At 35.2% G+C, this 21534-nt stretch overlaps 1 protein-coding gene across 1 annotated transcript in view; it reads left to right on the top strand.

The window, feature by feature from the left end:
- The window catches only part of PDGFC (platelet derived growth factor C), a 132579-nt gene that overhangs the window by 90620 nt on the left and 20425 nt on the right, over nt 1-21534 (top strand). The window contains exon 3 of the mRNA XM_086746932.1: nt 5109-5289. Coding sequence (XP_086603058.1) covers nt 5109-5289 — 181 coding nt within the window. The remainder of the gene's footprint in view (nt 1-5108; nt 5290-21534) is intronic.

The following is a 21534-nucleotide window of genomic DNA, read 5'->3' as shown; positions in this document are numbered from 1 at the left end:
TTTATTGCAAGTGAGGCAGACAATCTTTGAAGAAAAATGTCTTTAGGCTAAACATTTGGCCTTACTTTCCTCTATAGGTAAATAAGGTGTTTATTTCACAAAGAGCAATATGATTAATTAGAGCAGGGAATTTAAAGTGATCTAAAAGGTGAAGACTATGTAAAGTGTTGCCAATACCCTTACAGTTCTATCTATACAGATCTCCAGTTAAGTCAAATGATTGAAACAAAAATTTTGTTCCATTGGAAATCTAAATATTTCAGTAGCAAAAATGAAAATTATTTCAAATGGAGGTGGAAGAGGGAGAAGACATTTTCTGTTAGAGTGACAGTGTTAAAATTTTATTTAGAAAATTCTCAAAATGATGTTTTCATGATGACAGTTTTTAGTAATTTCTTGTGTTTCCAAAACTGAAGCTGTTCAAATATAGACCACCTAAGTTCTATTCAATAACAGATTTTCTGGTGAACTGCCAGGGGACCTTGAATGCTTTTGCTCTGCCAATGAGGTAGGTGTTTGGGGGTGCTGTGCCAGCACCAGGAAGGCCTTGGAATTCGATGTGCTTTAAAACAAGTTGGAACAGAAATATTACAGCATCACATTTAGGACACTGTCATAGAAAAAGATGACAGGGCTTGTTATCAACTTCCTATTTCTTCATTAAAAAAAAAGCAGATTCTTATAAAAGGGAGAAGGAAAAATATATTTCACGTTTCACAAGCTGTTCTCATGGATGTGCTAGATTTTTGTCTAGCACACATCTATATAGAGATGGAAAGGTCCAATATCAGTGATGTGACAAAGTGTTTTACCCCATGGGTTTATGGTTCTTACATTCATTGATATATTTGTGGAATTCCAAAGGCAGAGGGAAGCCACAAAAAGGTCACAAAACTGCAAGCCAAGGTAAACAGCCTGTCAGAATATGCTTGGCAAATGACAGTGTAAACCACAGTAAAAATATAGAAAGGAGAGGAAAACCTATTCCCTTGGAAAATACATTTCCTGGTTGGAAAGGCATTGAAGTTTAGAATCATTTACATTGCTTTCTTGCTTTTTTTCCAATAAATTGTCTTTATTCAGGTTGTTAATTCAATCCATGGGCCCAGGCACCTGGGCCGTAGGGAAGAGGAATACATGTTCCCCAACAAGTGTAAGGGAAGACATTGTGGGTATCATGACTAAAGGCACAAGCATCTTTCATCCCAGGAAAGGAGACTGGACTATCTCTTTGTCATAAATTTTACTTAGTAGTATTTGAATAATGTCTTGAACATAGATACAGCACCAGAACTTTTCTTCAGTTGTTGTTAAAGAGGGTTGTGTTTTCTTTGTTGTAGACTGAACAAAAAAAAAACTGGGCTCTTGGTTTGGTCCAACGTGCATTTTTGCATTTTTTTCACTCCATTGCAGATGGAAAAGAGCTGCTTAGTTTGTTATTTATCCTAGTTTTCTTGCATTTCAAGTGCAAGCTTCTGTTGATGGGGAAATAATCTTGGGTGGCTATACTCTTGTCCCACTGCTCTTTAGTCCTGTGATGTGAAGCTGCAAAATTATGTAGCACAATCTTGTAAATGCTAAAACATCTGAACCACTTTGTTTTGTTACTTTTCCTGGCAATTTTAGACTTCAGTCCTGATGTGCAATGCAAGAAATTTTAGTTGCATGAAAGATTCTTTCAGCAGACTCTTGCAGCACATTCAGCCTAGATAACTGACAAGGAGTAAAATTACCGGCTAAAAATGTAGTTATGTCCAGGAAACAAGTGAATGACTTTTTTTTTCTGTTGATGAAGACAGAATTTTAAAGATTCCCCTTGCTTCCAATGGAATATCTATATCATGCAGGGAGCTCCACCTACATCTGTGTTCAGCAGATACTCACTAATCTCATCTCTTTTCTTATGGGAACAGAAATTTTTGTCTACAGCACCAGACTTGTTTGTTGAACATAAGAGAACAGAAATCCTCTATAGGTCCTGAGGGAGACATTGCAAGAAGGGAGTAATCTTTATAAACCATGCCATATGTACTGTACCATGTTGCCTAAGAAAGTTACATTCAATTGGCTTATAAAATAGGTTTTGGTAAATCCTTTAAATAGTGATATTAGTAACTGTGCACACTGCAGTGCAGTACTACTAAGTGCTGTATAATGATTAGAGTGTTTCCAGATTGATCTTTGGAAACAGGTGGATTTCTGATGATCGGAATGGTAGTAGGGTGTGGGAAGGATGACTGAGAAAGCTCTCAATCAAGGTAATGCTGATAACACATAGAAAAATCTGAAATTATTTTGATTACAAATGACAACTTGTTTACAAATAACACATATAAAGATCAAGGAGAAAAAAATTGAGTATAGAAGAAATATCCTGACAAACAGAATTATCTGGGTCTGTCAGGTATATCAGAAAGCTGAATTTTATTTGGGTTTTTCAGAATACTTATTTCCCTCTATTTTACCTCTCAACTAATGGAATTAATTAGTATTTATTTTAAGGGTCTAGGATTTAAACTGTGGAATTTGAGTTTCTCTTTTACTTTGAGGGCACCAGGAGACCAAAGGGTGCAATAGAAAGTACTCTGCAAGTTATGTAGAAGCACTAGCAAGTGTACTATGCCTGACCCCTTAGACATCTTAAGCCTAAGTCAATAAATGTAATGATTAACTTATTAACTCATTACAAAAGCTGATCTTAAAAAAAAAAAATCAGAGCTCAAAATCATTTTGATAAATGTATTGAGCCCTGAAGTCTTAGTACAATTAATGTACATGTTGCCTTTGTAATACGTTGCATACCTGATCGTAAAGTAAAAACACTGGTGGATCAGTTAAAGGAATTAGTTAGTGTTTGGGGAGAAAAAAAGACGGTGATAAAGTAATTAGTATCATAAGTTCAGCAGAGATTTAAAACTGTGGTACATGGCAGTAATGGATTTTTGAACACAGTTAATGAGCATTGCATTGCATTCATTTTTAATTAAGTTTGAAAAATACTGGTCCTTTAAATGGAGATAATAAATGTGCAAGTCAGTCTTGCACAAACATGCAACACAAGAATTTATTGCCTGCTGTCTAACTAGGGAACTGGGAATCATTATAAAGATTAGCTTTACTGAAAAAAAAAATCCAGAAAAAGCTTTAGTAGAAAATGTTTATGAGGTAATAATTTTCACATTAAATATTGCTTGGCATATTTGGTAGAGTGTGTGCATGTTTTTTAAAATATGAGTATTTGCCTGTCATCAGAGGTAAGACTATTTGTACCCTTGAAGAGGATTCAATGCTATTTACCAAGTTAGATTTACATGAGTCATATTTAATATATGACTACACATGTAAGGGAAGATAAAAGTATCAGAAATCTTGAAACTTTCTCAGAAGTGCGCTATGCTTGTGCTTAGAGTGCAAGTTGTGGTTTAGAAGTGAAATGATGGCTTGGAAAGCTGCAGCTGTGAACTTCCAAGTGCGGGCCGTGCTTTCACCCATGCCTTCTCAAACACCCGGGCCATGCCGCCGCTGGGCCTTGGAGGGTTTTAAGCTGCAGCAGAGGAAAGCCAGCTGAAATGTTTAGTGTTTATTCTGTCAGTGGGCTGCTGGAGAACTGACATGAAACAGGTTAAAGCACTGAAACCACACGTACCTTCTAAAGCAGCGGTTTTTCAATGTTTTTATTACTTGGGAACCTCCTAAATATTTTCCCGTGGAAGCGAGGACCTTTGTGTGGTGTATTGAAGCTTATTGATGACAATTGACTGCTGTTTCTTAGTTACCTTTCATGGGTCTATTTGAAGTTGTTCATAGATCCCCAGGGATACACAGACCACACGTTAAAAAAACAAGGAAACTAAGTAAAACCTAACATGTTTCATTCTCTCAAAGTTCCTAACCCATATCTCTTCTGTCTCTTTTACCAAAGTATCAGGTTCTTTCTGACATGCAGCATGTCTAGATCTTTACTCAACACATCTCATTGGGATGTGCATAACTCAAAATGTACTTAGTTCTCCTAAGCCACCATAGCCTTCAGGAGCTTATTCACCACTGGCATTACAAGAAGACAAGTTTTCTGTACCAAAAAGCCCCTGAATTTTCACTGGTGATATACAGTATACTACTAGTGATATTGCGGTACTAATGGCTGTGCCACACGTAAGGAATTTCAGTCTTTTTTTCTCTGACTTTATTCAGCCTTATCCCACGTGTTGTAATTGCTTTTCATAAAAGAAACAAAAAACATACTCAGGGGTGTTTTCAAAATGCTAACTCTTCTTTTATTTTTTTTTAACCTCCCTGCATCATTTTATTATGTATTTAAGCCAGTAGCAAATTGAAAGCTAAGTTTAAAATAGCTGGCATTGGTAGTGTCCTGGTTTCAGCTGGGATAGAGCTAATTTTCTTCCCAGTAGCTGCTGTGATTTGGATTTAGTATGAGTTTTGGTATGTGAAGAACGTTGATAATACACTAGTGTTATTCGTTGTTGCTAAGAGATCAAGAACTTTTTCCAGCTTTCCAGGTTTTGCTAATGTGTGAGTGCAAAAAGCTAGGAGGGTTATAGCCAGTATAGCTGACCCAAACTGGCCAAAGGAAGCATCGTGCTCAGTGTATAAGTGGGAGTTGGCCGGTGGGCAGCTCTCTTTCTCCAGAAATCGCTGTTCTGAGATCACTATCGCTTCCACTCCATGATTGCTGCTTGGGACAGGCTGTATCAGTTGTGAGGCACTGAGAAATTGTGCATCGTTCATTTTGTATATTTATTTCTTATTGTTATTTTTACCATTATTTTTATATATATATATATATATATAGACACTCTATTATTGTTATTATCTCTTCCTTTGCTGTCCTAGTAAACTGTCTTTATCTCAATCCACAAGTTTTTTGTTTCTTTCCGATTCTCTCCCCCATCTCACCCAGGAGGAGAAGAGTGAGTGAGTGGCTGTGTGGTTCTTCGTCAATGGCTGGGGTTAAACCATGACAGGTAGCATACTTTTAGCATTAAAACAAAATAAATTGCAAACTGCAGAGTCAGTTTCTTGATTAAAGCAGGAAGTTTATAGAACTTTTATCAGTAACTAAACATTTAATTTTCTTTTCTGTTCAGGTATGACTTTGTAGAAGTTGAAGAGCCTAGTGATGGCACTGTTTTAGGGCGCTGGTGTGGTTCCAGTAGTGTGCCCAGCAGACAAATCTCCAAAGGAAACCAGATCAGAATAAGATTTGTGTCTGATGAGTATTTTCCTTCTGAACCTGGATTCTGCATCCATTATACACTTCTTATGCCAGTAAGTAACATATTTCGGATTGGAGCATTTCAGGAAAACAAAATCTTTGAAGTGGTAGCTCAAAAGAATCTTTTAATAGCTTAGGATTAATTGCTGTTTACTTCTTAATAATAACAATGAGCAATCTGTCTTCTAGAATTGTACATTTTATTTCTGTTTTTTTAACTAACTGAGTGTTCTCATGGTTCTTTTTGGATGGGTTTGGACTGGGAAGTTGTGGGCTTGGTTGTTTGTGCGGAAACCTCAATAAAATGTTTGCATTCCTAATACAGTACTGTGAAATTTTTTTTTTTCTAACTTTGCGAAAAAGAAAAATCGGCATGAGAATCAGCTATGCAACATTTAGTTACAAAGTTACAAAGAAGATTGAAGAAATTAATGTTTTTATTAGTCAGCTGCAATTAGACATACACAGCTGAATGATTATACCTAGTTCAAAACCAGAAAAGTTCTTATGCTTCTGAATTGTTTTATTACAGTGACAAAGCAGACAGTGCATAATGCTAATTTTCCACTGAATTTTCCCTGGGAAGTGTATTTTAGACTTCTCTTGAATGTTGCCTAATGCTTGTCAATTGTAGATATTAAACAATAGTCATTTGTCTAAAATGTGACTCTTTTCACTGTCAACAGATTTCTGTTACCTTTTTTTTTTTCACTGAATTAGATCTGTGATAGCAAAACAATGTTTATAGATTTTTAAGGATGAGATCATGTTCTGAAACATTAGAGTAGAGCAGAACAGGAGTTGGCTTGTTTTGGAATAGGTATTCCATATTTAAAGAGAGTAAGGAGTATTTTTATTAAATTCCTCATAATTCACTTTGTAAATCTCTGAAGTAGTCTTCTAGTCTGTGGTATTTGGTCGGTGGAAAATATCTGCAAGCTCAAGAAAAAATTGATCAAAAGAATCCATGTAACACCATTGACATGCACTTCTCAAAATGCATTTGGCTTGCTTGTTGCTTTTGTCATTTTTGCCTCTTCTCCCAGTTTGCCAAATTTCGGTTACTGAGAAGAAGCAAAGAACTATTCCATGTATCTTTTCAACAATACATAATCTTCTATGTAATATGTTTAGCATATTGATGATAATGGCAGTGAAGTGCAGTAGTGTGTGTATATGTACATATGTATATATATCTGTATGTTATTGTCTGTTGTTTTTCTGTAAGTATTTTAAAATATTTTGGCCTAAACTATTCCTAAAGTGATTTGAGGTTTGTTCCGCGTATTTAACTCTGAGTTAGACCTTTTTTAAAATAGAATATATGACTTAATAATGATTATTTTTGAAATTAAATAATATGTCAATCCATCGCCAAACAAACTTGAAATATGGCCAAGTTTAAACTTTTGTACACCCGAAGGCACAATGTAATAAGTATGTTTGCTTTTAGAAAATGGTAAAAGAAAAATCTCTAAATAGATGTATTTGTGGGCTGATGCCAAATTTTGTTGTTGCAGCTCTAGTATTACATCCTACCTGCTACGTATCTGACTTATGTATGATCTAATTTCTGTGGAATGGATTAAACAACAGAATTTTAAAATACCAGAGTATATGTATAATTATCTTTATGCCGTGCTGTACAAATTGACTGAGTTTATTCCTTGACATTTGATGGGGAAAACTGGTTATAACATTTCAATTATCAACACTTGCAAAGCAATGCTTTAATCTTCAAAATATTTACATAACTTATTCAGTAGACAAAAACAGAGTCGATATAATAGGATGATTTTTTAGTTTCTCTTTTTTTTCTCCATTAACAAAGCTCATATAGCATAAGAAGTATACATACAAACTTTTAAAAACCAAACGTATTGTCTCTAACATACATAACAGGTGAGAGCAGCCCCCTTCGTGTCATAGGAATTCCAAACTAGCCCCAAAATATGCAGTATAATAACTGCATATAATGATGCAAAAAACCTGTGTTTTCCTTTAAAACTATAATGCTAGCTCATCCAACATTTAAAGAGGAGCTAAAACTGACAGCCCATCCTCCCCTCCTACCTCCTGCAAAAGAAATGTCAGCTGTAGGAATGAGTGTAAATTTTAAATAATTCTTGCAAAAACATAACTGATTCACTTAGTGATTCACTTCAATGAATTGGTGCTAAACAGTTAAGTTGGGTTTTTTTGTTGTTTGTTTTTTTTTTTCCCCCCTCCCTCATTTTTTGACAAGAGGGGAGGGGGAGATGCCTGGTAGACTAGCAATGAGAGATTGTTTGGGGAGAAATGAAGCAAAACTGAAATAAAACAGTGCAAGCTTGTTTCTGTATTTGGAGGCCACACACAGAGAGGGGCACCGGACACATTTTCAGGTCTTTTAAAGAGCAAGAGAAATGGATTTGTTTAAATCTGCTGTAATTTATCGTGTATATATATATATTTATTTATTTTTTTACTTTGTATATTATATTTCAAACCAACTTTTCACATGATGAATAAGTAGAGGGAGAAAGGCTATTGATCTGACTACTTTACTTGTAAGATTTAGTCACTCAAAAGGCTTGCAGTGGTTCCAATGTCAATAGATGCAATGTCATTTTCTAGAAAGGTTTACTGTGGGACTGTAAGGCACCACATAAAAGCAGTGCACGTACTGTATACAAGCAGAAGGCTCTCCAAGAAAAATATGAAGCTTTTCTTTGGATTCTAGCTAATTATGGTTTAATTATTTGAATTTCTTCCATTTAAAATTCTGTACCGTGGGTACATCTAGAACTTTCTGTAATTCTGATCTAACCCCACTGTTCTTTCCTCTGTTCTGTAGTGGCAAGTTGATTTTGTCTGGAATACCATGAAGTGGAAGGAAGCGTTGAAAAAAAACCTTATTCTTACTATGAAAATATAGTTTCTGTTATTTCAAAATCATTATGCTACTTTCAGCACAGCTGTTATTCTCAGTCACTCTTTTCATGCTCTGCCCTGTCACTTACTCTGCACTTACTGGTGAGCGGCTTTATTCTCCAAGGACTGCTTAGTGGTTGTTCTGCATTTTGACTGTTCAGCTATGCATTTATTAAAAGTCATGTTTTTGGCAGCACTATACCACCTAAACCCTCCTAGAACTTTATTGCAAAAACAATCCATATTTCATTTCTTTTCCCCTTCTTCTCACTTGCCCCCAGTTACAACTCTAATCCATATAGTAGCCACATGCAATTGAGGGGAAACCTTATAAACTCTTGTAATATATATTTGGGCTTCAGTTTTCCTAGTGACTTGTGTAGTTTAAATTATGTCAGTTGCAAGTTTGGCAGAGAAAAGTTGATGTAATAAAGTCCATTGTTACTTGGGGAGCGGGTGAATGGGATACTTGATGCCTGAGGTGCCATTAAGGAATGCATGACTGATTGCCAAAGTAGTTATTAATTATTCAGAGCACTCAGAACAAAGCAGCTCCAGTTAAAGTTGAAGCTGGGGGTGACTGTATTCCCCTTCTTTTTTGGCATATGGTAGCATGTCATTTGTCATCAAAGATCATGCCAAAGATCTCTGCAAAGAGCAGACTTAACCCTCTTGCATGCAAGTGAAGATGAAGAGGAAAATCCAAGCAGCTGCTTAAAGAGTGATCTGGTTTGAAAGTGACCTGGCAGGTGTTTTATGATTTTGGTGCAGTACCTGTGTGGCTACCTGGATTTCAATCCAAGAGAGGTATTTTTTTTCCTTTTGATTCAGAGATGCTGTTAGTAGTGCTGTTGCTGTTAACAGTAATAAAGATTAAATTGAATATTGTGCAGATAATCTGTTTAGGGCCATCTAATAATTGTTTCTTTATTTCATCCAGATTCGCTAAGCTTTGCTCTTTTAGGGTTCAGCATGTTAATTTTTTTTTTTTTTTTTGTGGAACCTTTTTAATTGAACTTGCTCAATGAAAAAGGCAAATAAAATTTAAATAGTAATAGAAAAAGTGCGTACTAATAGAACATAGAAAGGAAAGCTCTTACCTAGCATTCCCTTCTTTTCAAAAGTCCACAGATTTCACGGATAGCAGGTGTGTATCTCGCATGTCAGTTCCAAACCTTGAGAGAGGCTTAAATTTGGATGCCAGAGCTGAAAATCCATCCAGAAACATAATAAAGGACATTGTTGATTTCCTAAACAAAAGTTTTTCTACACTCTCTTAAGAAGTAATCAAAAGATGTTGGAAATAACACGATTTCAAGGTTGTTTAAGCCAAGGTGGTATGAAGCAACAGGAGAATGTACAAATGTAATTTAGCACTTTGCAATGCTACATGAAGTGAAAAAGTACTGTGAAAATCCTTCTCATGATAGTGAGGGGCTCATAAACAAAACCTCTGTGTTCAGAGTTTCCACTGATTAGGTATAGTGAAACCTAAGCCTGGATAAATCAACAAAATCCTAAAGATGCTACAGCATGCAAATTCAATCATTCAATTTTTTTTTTGGTGTGGCAAAAATTCATTCTAAATCAGAGAGGTATTTGGATTAATTCTTCCCTTTGAGATTTCATTTTGCATTAAATTTGTGCTTGAGATCTAAAGAGAAATTCCTTTTAAATTTCTTAAATGAGACATTAAAGACAGCCCAAAAATACATAGATAGGAGCGACATGCTTCAGGTTAATCAAAAAACTATAAAACGTACAAACCCAAGGATGGCTATTATCCATGGGAGTGCAACAAGAGAGGAAAAAACCCTCTGAAGCAGAAAGAACATCTGAAGGATATTTCCTAATCAAACTATGACATCTTATTTTCCTGTGACCATTTCTCATTCTCTCCCATGGACATCATAAAAGAACTTAAAATCTGTGTACATGAAGCAGACTGTCAGAGAGGCTCCGTTAGAAATGAATCTAGCAAAACTGCTCTAGCAAAATTGTGGGCCTGCACAGAAGTCTGTGGAAGTGTCCTTGACCTGTACAACCTGAGATGTCAGTGTGGATTTTCTGATACTCTAAAAGGAAGAGAGATATTTTGAACCAAATTGGTTGCTATTTAGTTCTTAAAAGGAATGAATGTGCTTATATGATAGCAAGTTTTGTACTCTGAAGTACTAGGTACCTTTCCCTCGGGCCAAAATTGGACATATAGTTTCTCACATAGTATATGTCGTGTATACTATTTCTTTTGTATTTTTCTGTGATATTAGTTTTACAGAGGCTCAGGTTAAAAATAATCAGAAATTGTTTCATTGACTATTTATAGGATGAAGTAATTTTGTTTTCTTGGACAAATATTTTATATTCTACCCAGTTTCACTGTGGCAAAAGAGATAAAAAATAAGCCAATTTTCGTATTTCTGAATAAGTAACAAAGATTTAAAAAATAAATGGAATTAAGTTGGACACCTCAAATGTAATGCTTTGGGTTTTTTTTCTATTTAGCAACTTCAGTAGAATTTCTTCTTGAAAATTTGAGGAGTGTTCAATAAGTAACAGAATTGATTTTGCTTATGGAGCATTCACAAAAGTTTTAAAATTGTATTTTTGAAAGACAATATTAAGGGGAAACCAAAACAAGTGAGGTGGAGAAGAGTTGTGAAAACTGCTCTGCTTCTAGTTGTCAATACCATTTCGTACAAGTTAGATCACTCTGGCAACCTGTTTCAAGCAGAAATGATTGCCATAAGCAAGAGATGGGCTACTGCAACTGTCAAGAAAATGCAGGCAGCCCTTTTTGCTCCTTTTCCCAAATTATGTTTTTGATCATATATTAACCCTCTCCTCTCACATGAAAGCAGATAGAAGGATGATTCAGTGCAAACAGTGTTTAGCCTCTTTATGTGTCCTAAAGAGTTAAAAAGTTTAGAAAACATATCAGGAAATTATTTCAAATGTATGAGACAATCTCTCTTTATCTTCTGTAAGTTACTCAAGGCTTTTTTTAGGTTTCCATTTAGTAATAAATATTTATATTGTCAGGGATTTTTTTTTTTTATTAATTGGGAACTTTATTGGTGTGTCTCAGAATTTTCATCAGAAATTTATGTATGCCTATTTATTTAATTTGAAAATTAGTATTACTTTTACATGGTTTATAATTTACTTTATTGTAGTGTTCAGCAACAAATCTTGCATATATGTTTTAATGTTGTGTGCTTTGTTGTTTTCAAAAAGTATACAAGAAAAGTTAAAGATAGAAAGAAGAGTGGTTTTGTCTTTCTTGAACAATTTCAAAATCTCCTGGAATGTCGTGACTCTGAGAGTGGTCTGGCTGATGTATGTGGGATCTTAAGTAATATTATTTCTGTTTGGAAGCAGTCTGAAAGGACTATATTTTGCTAACTGGTGAGAAAACAGGGGAAAAAAAATTGTGTACAAATCCAGGAGAGAGAGTAATGTGGAAAATCCAATCTGCATTAGTGATGCAAGGAAAAGAATATATAGTACATGGGGAAGGTGTACTGGGGTGAATTACCAGCCTCGTGGATTACTTCAGCAGTTACCTTTGGTGTTACTTTTGTCATTCAACTTGACTTAATAGACACTGAAGTTTACACCTCTCATTATGAGAGTGTATTCTTATAGTAAAACACAGTTAAATATTGAAACTCAAGATTTAAAAATAAGTAAGTGGCTTTTATTGCATTTTGACATCAAAGTTTGAAGGACATTTCAGACTTTTTACTTAATGAAATGGCTACCATTATAGTAGCTGATAAACTTTTTTTCAAGTAGTATTTGAGTCTTTTTGTTTTGTTTCCATTAAGTTCACTCAAAAAAGACTGAATTAGGTCTAATCAGAGCAATTACACAGAAGAAGTTAACAAAAGAATAATACTGCCACTCTGTAGCAACTATAAATATTAGTCTAAGATATGTTATTCTCTACTTGTACCAATTTTCCTTTAAATGATCTCCAAAGACATTTTCTCTTCCTTCTCGAAATCTCACTTCTAAAGCGGTTCTTTATGAATGAATGAGGGTTGGATCAAGCCGGTTATTTATCAGTAGGTAGTAATAATTAAAGTATTTAATATCTGTTATGTATATTGGCATGTGAATTTGAAAATTTATTATTCAACAGAGAAACTTCACTAATGCCAAGTTTCTAAGCCTTTCCAATTGCATTCACAGTTTCCCAAATGCCAGGCTGCCTGGAATCAAGCAAAAGGTTGTCTAGCTCCAGGAGCCTGCAACCAGTGGTGGTCATAAATGGATGGCAGGGAGCACTAGGAGGATGTCAAGCAGATGTGATTCTTTACCCATCCTGTACCCTCCACTTACCGGCTATTTTCTACAGAGGAGGAGGATTCCCTGAGCCTGTGTGTTCTGTCTATTTAGTAATTTATAACAGACGTTCCTTGCAAATAGTTGTCCATGTACCCCTTGAATGCAGGTAAACTTCATGCCTTCACAACATCTTTTGCTAGAATCAGATTGTATAGGCTCCTCATAGAAAAGAAACTTCAAACAACTCCTTCACTTGAGATATGTATGTATATAAGAGCATGTAACTCTTAAACTGAAAACTCACTGATCCCATGTAATTGGAGCTGTTGGATGCTACTTCAACATAAATATTCCAAAATTATGTCTAAATGTTTCTTTAGTCTTTTAAAATTTTTATGTACTCAGGTTCAAATTTATTTGTTCAGTCTTACTGATCATATCTATTCTAGAGTGCAGTTTCTCAGTTATTTGTGTGTGATTTTTTTTTTATTTAATCCTTTACTGAATGTTATATAAGCTACTTTTCATTTCATATGATGGATTAAAAAAAAATGCCAAACCACTGTCTTCAATCCCCAAAACCAACTAACCAGCCAGCCAACAAAAAAAAGCCAAAAAAACCGCCAACACCATCTTCCTGTTCTCCCAGGTCCCTTTAGCTCTGCTGGTTTGGGGTTTTGTTTTTTTGGTTTGTTTTTTTTTTTGTTTGCTATATTTGTCTTTATTTTTTACATTTTAAGTATTACATAATTGTCTAGTTGACTGTCCCTTTTCCAGTTTCCAGGATCAACATGTTATTTACAGCTTTTTGAGAAAGCACGCTGATGGCTTCTCTACAAATTCCAAAGCAAAGTGACTCTGTCCCATTCTCAAAGTAATCCTTTATGTAACTGGCACAGTCCTAGATTTTTTTGTGCTTTCAAATACTGAGGTGTTGTGTCTGACATGCTTACTATGTTATGCTATTTTAGTTGCATTCATGTCACATCCCTATCCATTAACATCTTAGTCATGCTGTGGTCCCGTCCATTGCTTCACCCCAACAAAACAGGCAGTAACTAATCATATTGGTGTGTACTGTGCTAATTTTCCTTACCATAATTCTGGTAGGAAAAGATGAAAACTGGAACAAAAGGAAAGAGTCTGGGACAGGACAGAGTTACTGAGTGCAACTTCTCTATTTCTTTTACATATGGTCCAGACCTGAAAGGCTCATAGGAACAGCAGAACTGTGTGGACAAAAAAAAATGGAATGATGGATGCAGCTCTAGACGTTTGAGATCAAATTAGCAGTGGAGCAGCTTCTGTAGATGACTGACTGCACAGTCTAACTCCACCGACTGGTGGAAGCACCTCTTTAAATTCAGGAGAAAAATTCTTGACAGAGTAATAACACTGTGTGGTAGCTTCAGGGTAAGAGTTTGTTTGTGGAAAGATTAATGTGGGGTATTGGTAGTGGTGTTACGAGAAATCCTTTTGTTTCTAAAAAGAGATGGATAATAAGCACTATGGGAATACCAAAATTTGCACCTGTCTTGTCTTTGCAGTACCTGGCCTCTGGTGTTATAGATGGGGATTATGAGCTGTCATTTGTTAGCTTCTCATAAGTACTCAAAATTTTTTTCATGATGATGAAAGGTTTGGCTGAAGAAGCCAGGATTTTTGTTGAAAAGGTTTTCATTTTGTTTTCATGGGAAAATCTAGATAATCACAAAGCTGTTGCATCTGTTCTTTCAATTATCTCTGGCTAGGGTGATGGAGAAGGAATTCAGGAGGGTTGCTTCCATGTTCACTCCTGATAGCTGGTGCATGTTGTTGAAGAACTGTAATTGTTTAAAAAACAAAATCAAATAAGCAAAAGCTTGCATGTGAAAATAGGGGGCAATTTTTTGGCAAAAAGACGCTTCCAGAAGCAGAATGCTTAGGCTGCTTGAGTATTTGTTTCACTCTGCTTTTGAACTAGGCAATAAATCCTAGGAAGAAAAATCAGAATCACTTATGAGAAGAAATAAAGTGCTGGGCTTCAAATTTAGGGGAGTGATTTAGTGCATGAAAGACTAGGTTCAAAGGCACTTGAAAAGTGGAGGTGTGAAAGAAGATGGCACAACCTTTGGAAGAAATTTTGCATGTACTCCTACAGACGGTGGTTCTTAATAGCCCCTCCCTTTCAGCTGCAAAAGGATTCCTTGGGGGAACTCCATAAAAACTCTACTCTGACACCACATACGGCAATTCTCAGGTCCCATCTGAGTATGTCTGTTAGGTGGTTAGGGAAATTTCAGGGTAGTGGTGTAGATAATTAAATCAGTCTGATCCTTTATTGTCCAGAATGTAGCTTTGGTGTCTTCTGGTAGCACTTAGTTAACTTAAGAGTTTCTTGGTAGGCATCTCTTCTTCTAACTGTCTTTTTAACAGTGTGACAAATACTCTTTATACTGCATGACTATCTTTAACGAGACAGATGCTATGCTAAAGAAATTTTGTTAGAAATCAGCGTCCTCATGGTTTTGTGAATAGTTGGCATAGTAAATACAATTTCTTAAATTTGGATTTTCAAATATTTTATTTTCAGTATTTTTCTTTTACTCATTATGCTGGCATATGAATATAAAAAGGTCACAATTTTCAAAACTTCAAAGTGTCTACAATCTAAATTGTTTTGTGGACAAATTTTGCCAACTCTGTGCAACTGACCCTGAACTTCCCTGCTGGCTGACATGACCAAAATTACTAGGTAGCTGAGGAGAGTAAAATAACTGAGTTGAGCCAAATTATCAAAGTCATTTGGACATCACCTGTATTTCTTGGGGGAATGGGTCAAATGCCAAATTTCTAACTTGCTAACTGTCAGGACAGATAGCCATATATATATGGTTATATATATATATATACATATATATATATATATATTTGTGGGCTTTTAATATGTAAGCTGTTAATAGGGTTGCCCTTGCTTATCTTCTGAAAATCACTCTGATCTTCTGAATTCTTCTGACTGGTGTGTGCATATTTGTCTTAAGGCTTTTCAATGTGAGGTGTTCTGGGTAATGAAAAGTTAATAGTAAAATACTTCCTGTTCTTGAGTCATCTATGTAATGCCTTTTTGGCTTGGAATTCTTGTCTTTTAGTCAAAGTAAATTCTGTCATTGATCTCTTCTTGTTTGCACTCTGTCAATATGTATAACTTTAAATACTATATTTACTTTTTTTAATTGCCTTTCTCCTTAAGAAAGTCATAGGCACCTTTCATGTAGGAAAAAACCCTTGCGATTAGGTGCCTAAAATAGCAATACATCTTTTGATGCGACATAAAGGTAGAATTAAGGTTCATACGAGCATTTTGAAACTGTTTACTGATATAAAACACTTCAGAATACAGCCCAGCTTTTCACCAAAAATCATAGATAGATGGTCAAGTCAACAGTACGAAGACAAATGAAAAATTGTCAGAGGGTTTTTCAATTATGTTCTGAATTGTCATTAAGAATAAAAAATGTACTTACTTTTACAGCTAGGTGTTTACATGGATGAAAGACAATATAAAATTTGGAAGTAATTTACTACTTTACTAATAAAGCATATCTGAAAATCTTAGAACTTAAGGAACAAACATGCACATCTTTGATATGATAAAGGTGATTGGACTGAATGCCAGATATTTTGCAAATGAGAGACAAGTGAACCTGAACGCTGTGCAAAACCCACTGTATGGGGGCAAAGCACAAGTGCAGGTCTTTGGGCAACTGTCAGCCCCACAGCAGCCTTCTGCTCGGCCATAGTAAACCAAACTGTTCTGGTTATCCACTGCAGAGCAGTGCTATATTCCTACTTAATTTCAAGCCAAAGAACAGCTTTGAGGTGATGTCATGACAGAAGAAGAGCAAAGTAAAATCAGCTGTTACTTTTGCGAGCTACTAGCACGTATCTCTATTTAGTTAAGGATTTATTTATACATTTTCTTAGAATTAAGACTGAACAGAAGAAGATAAATTAACACCTGATGTTTGTATGTAGCAGCACTAAGAAATAGTGGGGGGGTTTTGCAGATTTTCATTTAGTTAATAGGTACACTTACTGGGACTTCAGTGATTATTTTCTGAGACTGGTTGCTGTCCGTTGTTTTAAGTAGGCACCCTTTATATTTTGTCATTTATTGCCTCCTTTTCTGTGAACTGTGTATCGCTTAGAAGTGCATCTAGTATTTTAAAAAACTACATTGGGAAGGTGCTTCTTTAAATTGTAAAAGAGACTTGCCGTGCTGTTAAAGAAAAAAAAAAAATCATAGATTTTCCTTGATAATGTTTGATATTTCATTACCTGAAACTGCTTTGAAATTACAAGGGAACTTGGAAAATCAATAAATTCAAAGCTACCCAAGTGTAAACAGAACCAACTTTTCTCTGCAGGCTGTTTAAAAAAAGTTAATGATAATTTTGTGTGAGCCTAAGGAGCATCATTAAGCAAGACATACAAAGCCATAATTTACAAAGCTAGTGCTATACAAAAATGCCTTTATAGATAGAGGCTGGCCTAAGTTTTGTGGTTAATACTTGGAAGAGTGGCAAAATACTAAGGTGATGTCATCAGAAAAATCTAAAACCAGAAGAAAATAATTTTAACAGCACAGTTTTAAGAAAAAAAAACCCATTACTTTCTATTCTTATTTTTTCTTTAAATCTAATTCCCTAATGAAGTATGAGAGTATACTTTCTTGTGAAATACTCCACACTGTCCTCTCTTTAATTAAATACTTGCAAAAAGTAACCTTCTAATCAAGCAATTAGAGAATTCCCAAAGAGAACGAGGAAGAAGCACATCTTGCACAGGGCACGGCACGTGAACTTTTCAATATGGATATTTTATATCCTGCTCTGGCTCCATCACATATAGCGTTCTGTCTCCCCTAAGAGTCTGTCACAGGCCATGGCTTCCTTGCAGTAAGGCACTTGTATCTTCCACTGATATTTTCTGCTGCAGGAAAAGGATGGCAGCTCTTCTCTGTTTTCTGCCATGTATTGAGATTTAGGGGAGAAAGAGGAAAATAGTAGTCAAGTTACCTGAGCGGAGGGTAACTGGCAATAGTTAGAGTGCCAAATTGTCATGGTTGGATTGTTCTGTTTACAAATGGTATTCCTGTGGTTTTTGTCAGGAAGGTAATTGTATTTTAAAGTTATTCCAACCATGCATCAACTTGGATTTATTATTGCATGCAATTTAATGTTCATTATTTCTATTCCTATAGTCATAAGCACACTATGGAAATAGCAGTAGTAGATGATGTTATCCTTTCCAATTTAGAAGCTTTTGAAATCTTTGGATGTTTCGATTCTAGTTCTTTTTGTCATACAGACAGTGTAACTGGTGACAGACAGATTTTTAAACAAGCAGTTCCCTTTACCTTCAACAGGAAATATCAGGAGTTGGAGTCTGAAAAACAATGGCCACATCATCAAAATAATGGCCACTTACCCAAGTTTAAATAGATTATTGTTTTTAAAAGTATGTTGATAAAATAATTGGCAAATAATTGTTTCTCTATGTGCATTTATTACACTGAGAATAACGTTCTGCCCAGTGAGAACTTATTTCACAGTTGCTACCTATTCCTCTAATTTCCTAATTTCGTGAATTATACACCATGGACCAGTTTCAGCAATGAAATAAAGATTGCCTGGAAGAATTTTACTTTGATGGTAATTGGGTTAAAAACAGTATTGATGTTATCATTCTGAGATCACAATCAGTGTTTATCTCAAAAAAAAAATTGTTTAATTTTCTGTGGGAGAAGTGGAATAGTGGGGAAAAAAAAGTAGAGAGGTGTCAGTATTTTAGTTGCTTACTAAAGCATCTTCATTTCTCAGAATTCTCTTTTATAACAATAGTTGCGAAGGTAACCCATATCTAATACTAATATATTGTTTAAGAAGAGAATATAACCTTAATTGTTACATAGTAAAATGTTATCTTCTGACTTTTTGAGTAGAATATAAACTTACAAAGGGAATTTTTACTCATCTAAATTCAGTCAAATTATATTAAGTTTATGGTGATATACTTGAAATTACAATTTGTGTCCCCTCCCATCCCACAAGTGGTTTGTGCTCACATATCCCAATTTGTTCATTCAAATCCTCATGTTTGTCTAGTGGGACTGCACAGATAATCTGAAAGATTAGCTTCAAACTAAATAGTAAACAGTGGAAGAAGGCTAAGAATATGATAATACTATCTTATTGGAAATTAGGTATCTTAAATGCATAACAATTTAGAAAAACAGAAGAGATTTTCTCCATATACTGGATTGACTCTTTCTTCGGCAAAGCATGGCACTCATCACAGTCAATTTACCCAACCTGTTTGACATTGCTTCGTAAGTGTAATTTATGCAGTGCATCTCAATTACGTAGCATTTTTGGTACTGAGAACCTTCAGAATTAGTTTCTCTTCATATTTAAACAAACATATTATCTCATGGAGCTTCCCTGTGCGGGGCAGGTGGAGGAAATCCCACCAGGAGCAGCCACAGAGATCTCTTCAGTGAGTGTTCTTGACTGGTGTTTCCTTGCAAAGTTGCTTTTTTCCTCTCTTCTTTTATCCCCTTTTCTGCAGCAGATTGTAGTGTCTGTCCCTCATACGCAGGAAAAACATACTAAGTATATACTGAATGATCAATGCTTGTAAATAATGCCTTTTTAATATAATCTTAATTTATCTTCTTATGTGGCTTATTTGTGAAACAGTGTTTTGTCAAGCATTCAAATGAGCGTTTTGAGTCATATGGTTTTGAAGCACACTCTGTGTCTTGATCAAAGGATAAACTTGTGGTTAGCTAGTATTTTTCGGTCTAGTAGGCTAATGCAGCAAATAACTTAATGTAATGTCGGGTTCAACAGAATGAAAACAATGTGTGCAGTTCACAGAAAATGGTATTTTTTTACAGGCTGGAAAATTCAGGTGGAACCAATGCCTCACACTTTGGCTCTTTACTTAAAATGATAATAAACCCCACATCTAACCACTTCCTAGATCACAATGAATAGCAGCCTGTGAAACCACAATTAATTAAAGCTTAGAAAACCACAGGTTTTGATGTCTGTGTTCTGTAATTAGTTCCATATATTCTACATGAAATCACCAGAAACACCCAGTATTCCTGAATCAGTGAACAATAAAATAAGAGACTGAGGGAGAAAATATTTTAAGTATAAATACAAGCAAAAAAGTATGTTTCAATGTGTAAATACTCATTTTCAAATGGGTGTTAAAAACCCTTTTATAAAAAGAGTCCATGTGATAAATAGAATGGGTGATGCTTCTGCAGAAAGCTTTACAACTCTTTTAAAATTATTCCTTTGAAATAAAAAAAAAAAAAAAACAACCACTTACCACCTTTAGATGTGATAGGTAGAGCAGTACTTTGTAAATGAGCTAAGATTAGTGCAGCATTAGTGTGTGGCACTTGATGTTTTTGTGCAGATAAATATTTTGACTTTTTAGCTTTACAGCATGGTGCATATGCAAGAACAGAGAAGTAATGTGAAAGGAGATGAAGCTGTGTGCATGCAGAGGGAGATCCCTTTAACTCGGTGTGACAGCGCTAGCAGTTCTGGTTGCAGGATTTGGGCCGTAATACTGGAACAGGTTGCCCAGAGAGGTGGTGGATGCCCCATCCCTGGAAACATTCAAGCAACCTGATGTAGTTGGGAGATGTCCCTGCTCCTTGCAGGGGGGGTTGGACTGGATGGCCTTTAAAGGTCCCTTCCAACCCTAACCAATCTGTGATTCTATAATCAATGCTGGAATAGACTCATTTAAAACATTACAAGGAACATAAGTCACCATGATTTTTCCATCATTTCTGTTACAGAGTGCCATCCTTACTTATATTATGTTAGCAAGCTCTAATTATATTTTTTTTTAAAATATATAAATCAAAAGACTTGATCTAGTTGACCAGACCAGTTAGAAATAATTTTGGCCACATCTGTGAACAGTGACATTATTATAACCAAAACTCCTCCAAGCTTAATGGAAGTCAATTGATTTACTGGCATTCTTCAAGAGAATGAGATTTGCTCTGCAACATGCTGAATTTGTTAATACTATGAGTTTATTACTTGGTATATTTAATCTTGCTTTCTTTTCTTCTTTTTTTCTTTTTTAATATATGTCAAGGAAAGGCCAAGAAGGAATTGCATGCACAAAGGAAAACTTTATATATTTATGCATTATGATAAAAATAATTAGACTGTTTAAACTATTTTTTTTTTAACAACACCAAGAATCAGGCTGAGGTAGTTACTTATAATGGTGCCTTAAAAGTCAAGCTGTTGTATTTTAATAGATTTGTTCATGCTGTAAGCAGCACAAAATTTCATGAGAGCCTACTAGAAATAGAATGACGTAGTCTGCTTTCAAACCGTCTTTGAAGAATCCATTTTAAATAGTGGCCATAGAGATTGAAAAAGTAGAGCATGGCAGAAATGCATCTACTTTTATTTTATAGCTGATGCCAGAATCATCGTCTTAAATGGGTTATATTATGTACTATTTTGAGGCTTCAAAGAAATTGTAAATGATACTGCCAAAGAACTACTGCTGCTCCTAAAGAACCAACTTTTATTAAAAACCCATGACTCCCTACTTTTCTTCAAGAGAAAGTAGCTTAATTCAAGTCCAAAATTGGAGTAGTTTCATTAATTTTTATATTCTCATGTGAGTTAGGCACTTGTAGCTTGACACACAACAACAAAAAATACATATTTTTCTACCAAATATTCTGTATTTAGGTATACAGGGATGCAGTTATTGCTTTTTATTGCAGCTTTAATAGAATAAATCTAAAGAGTTAAAATGCACAAATGGCGGTACGTACAAACATACAATCACTGAGGAAAAAGGTGTATTAGAGTTGGTTGTATATACAGAAGAGTTTGGGGCATAGCTTGTCAATAGCACAGATTTTAGGATGGTTTAAAATGAATTTGTTTCCAGAATTCAGCATTTCCCTCAGCGTAATTGTACACATTTTCTAGAAACAGTGAGGTAGCCAGATAAATGATGTGTAATGCAATCACGGCAATGCAAGCTTG

The sequence above is a fragment of the Chlamydotis macqueenii genome, chromosome 4, assembly GCF_036417535.1.
Source record: "Chlamydotis macqueenii isolate bChlMac1 chromosome 4, bChlMac1.mat, whole genome shotgun sequence".
NCBI classification, from domain to species: Eukaryota; Metazoa; Chordata; class Aves; order Otidiformes; family Otididae; genus Chlamydotis; species Chlamydotis macqueenii.
This window is presented reverse-complemented; position numbering and strand designations above follow the sequence as displayed.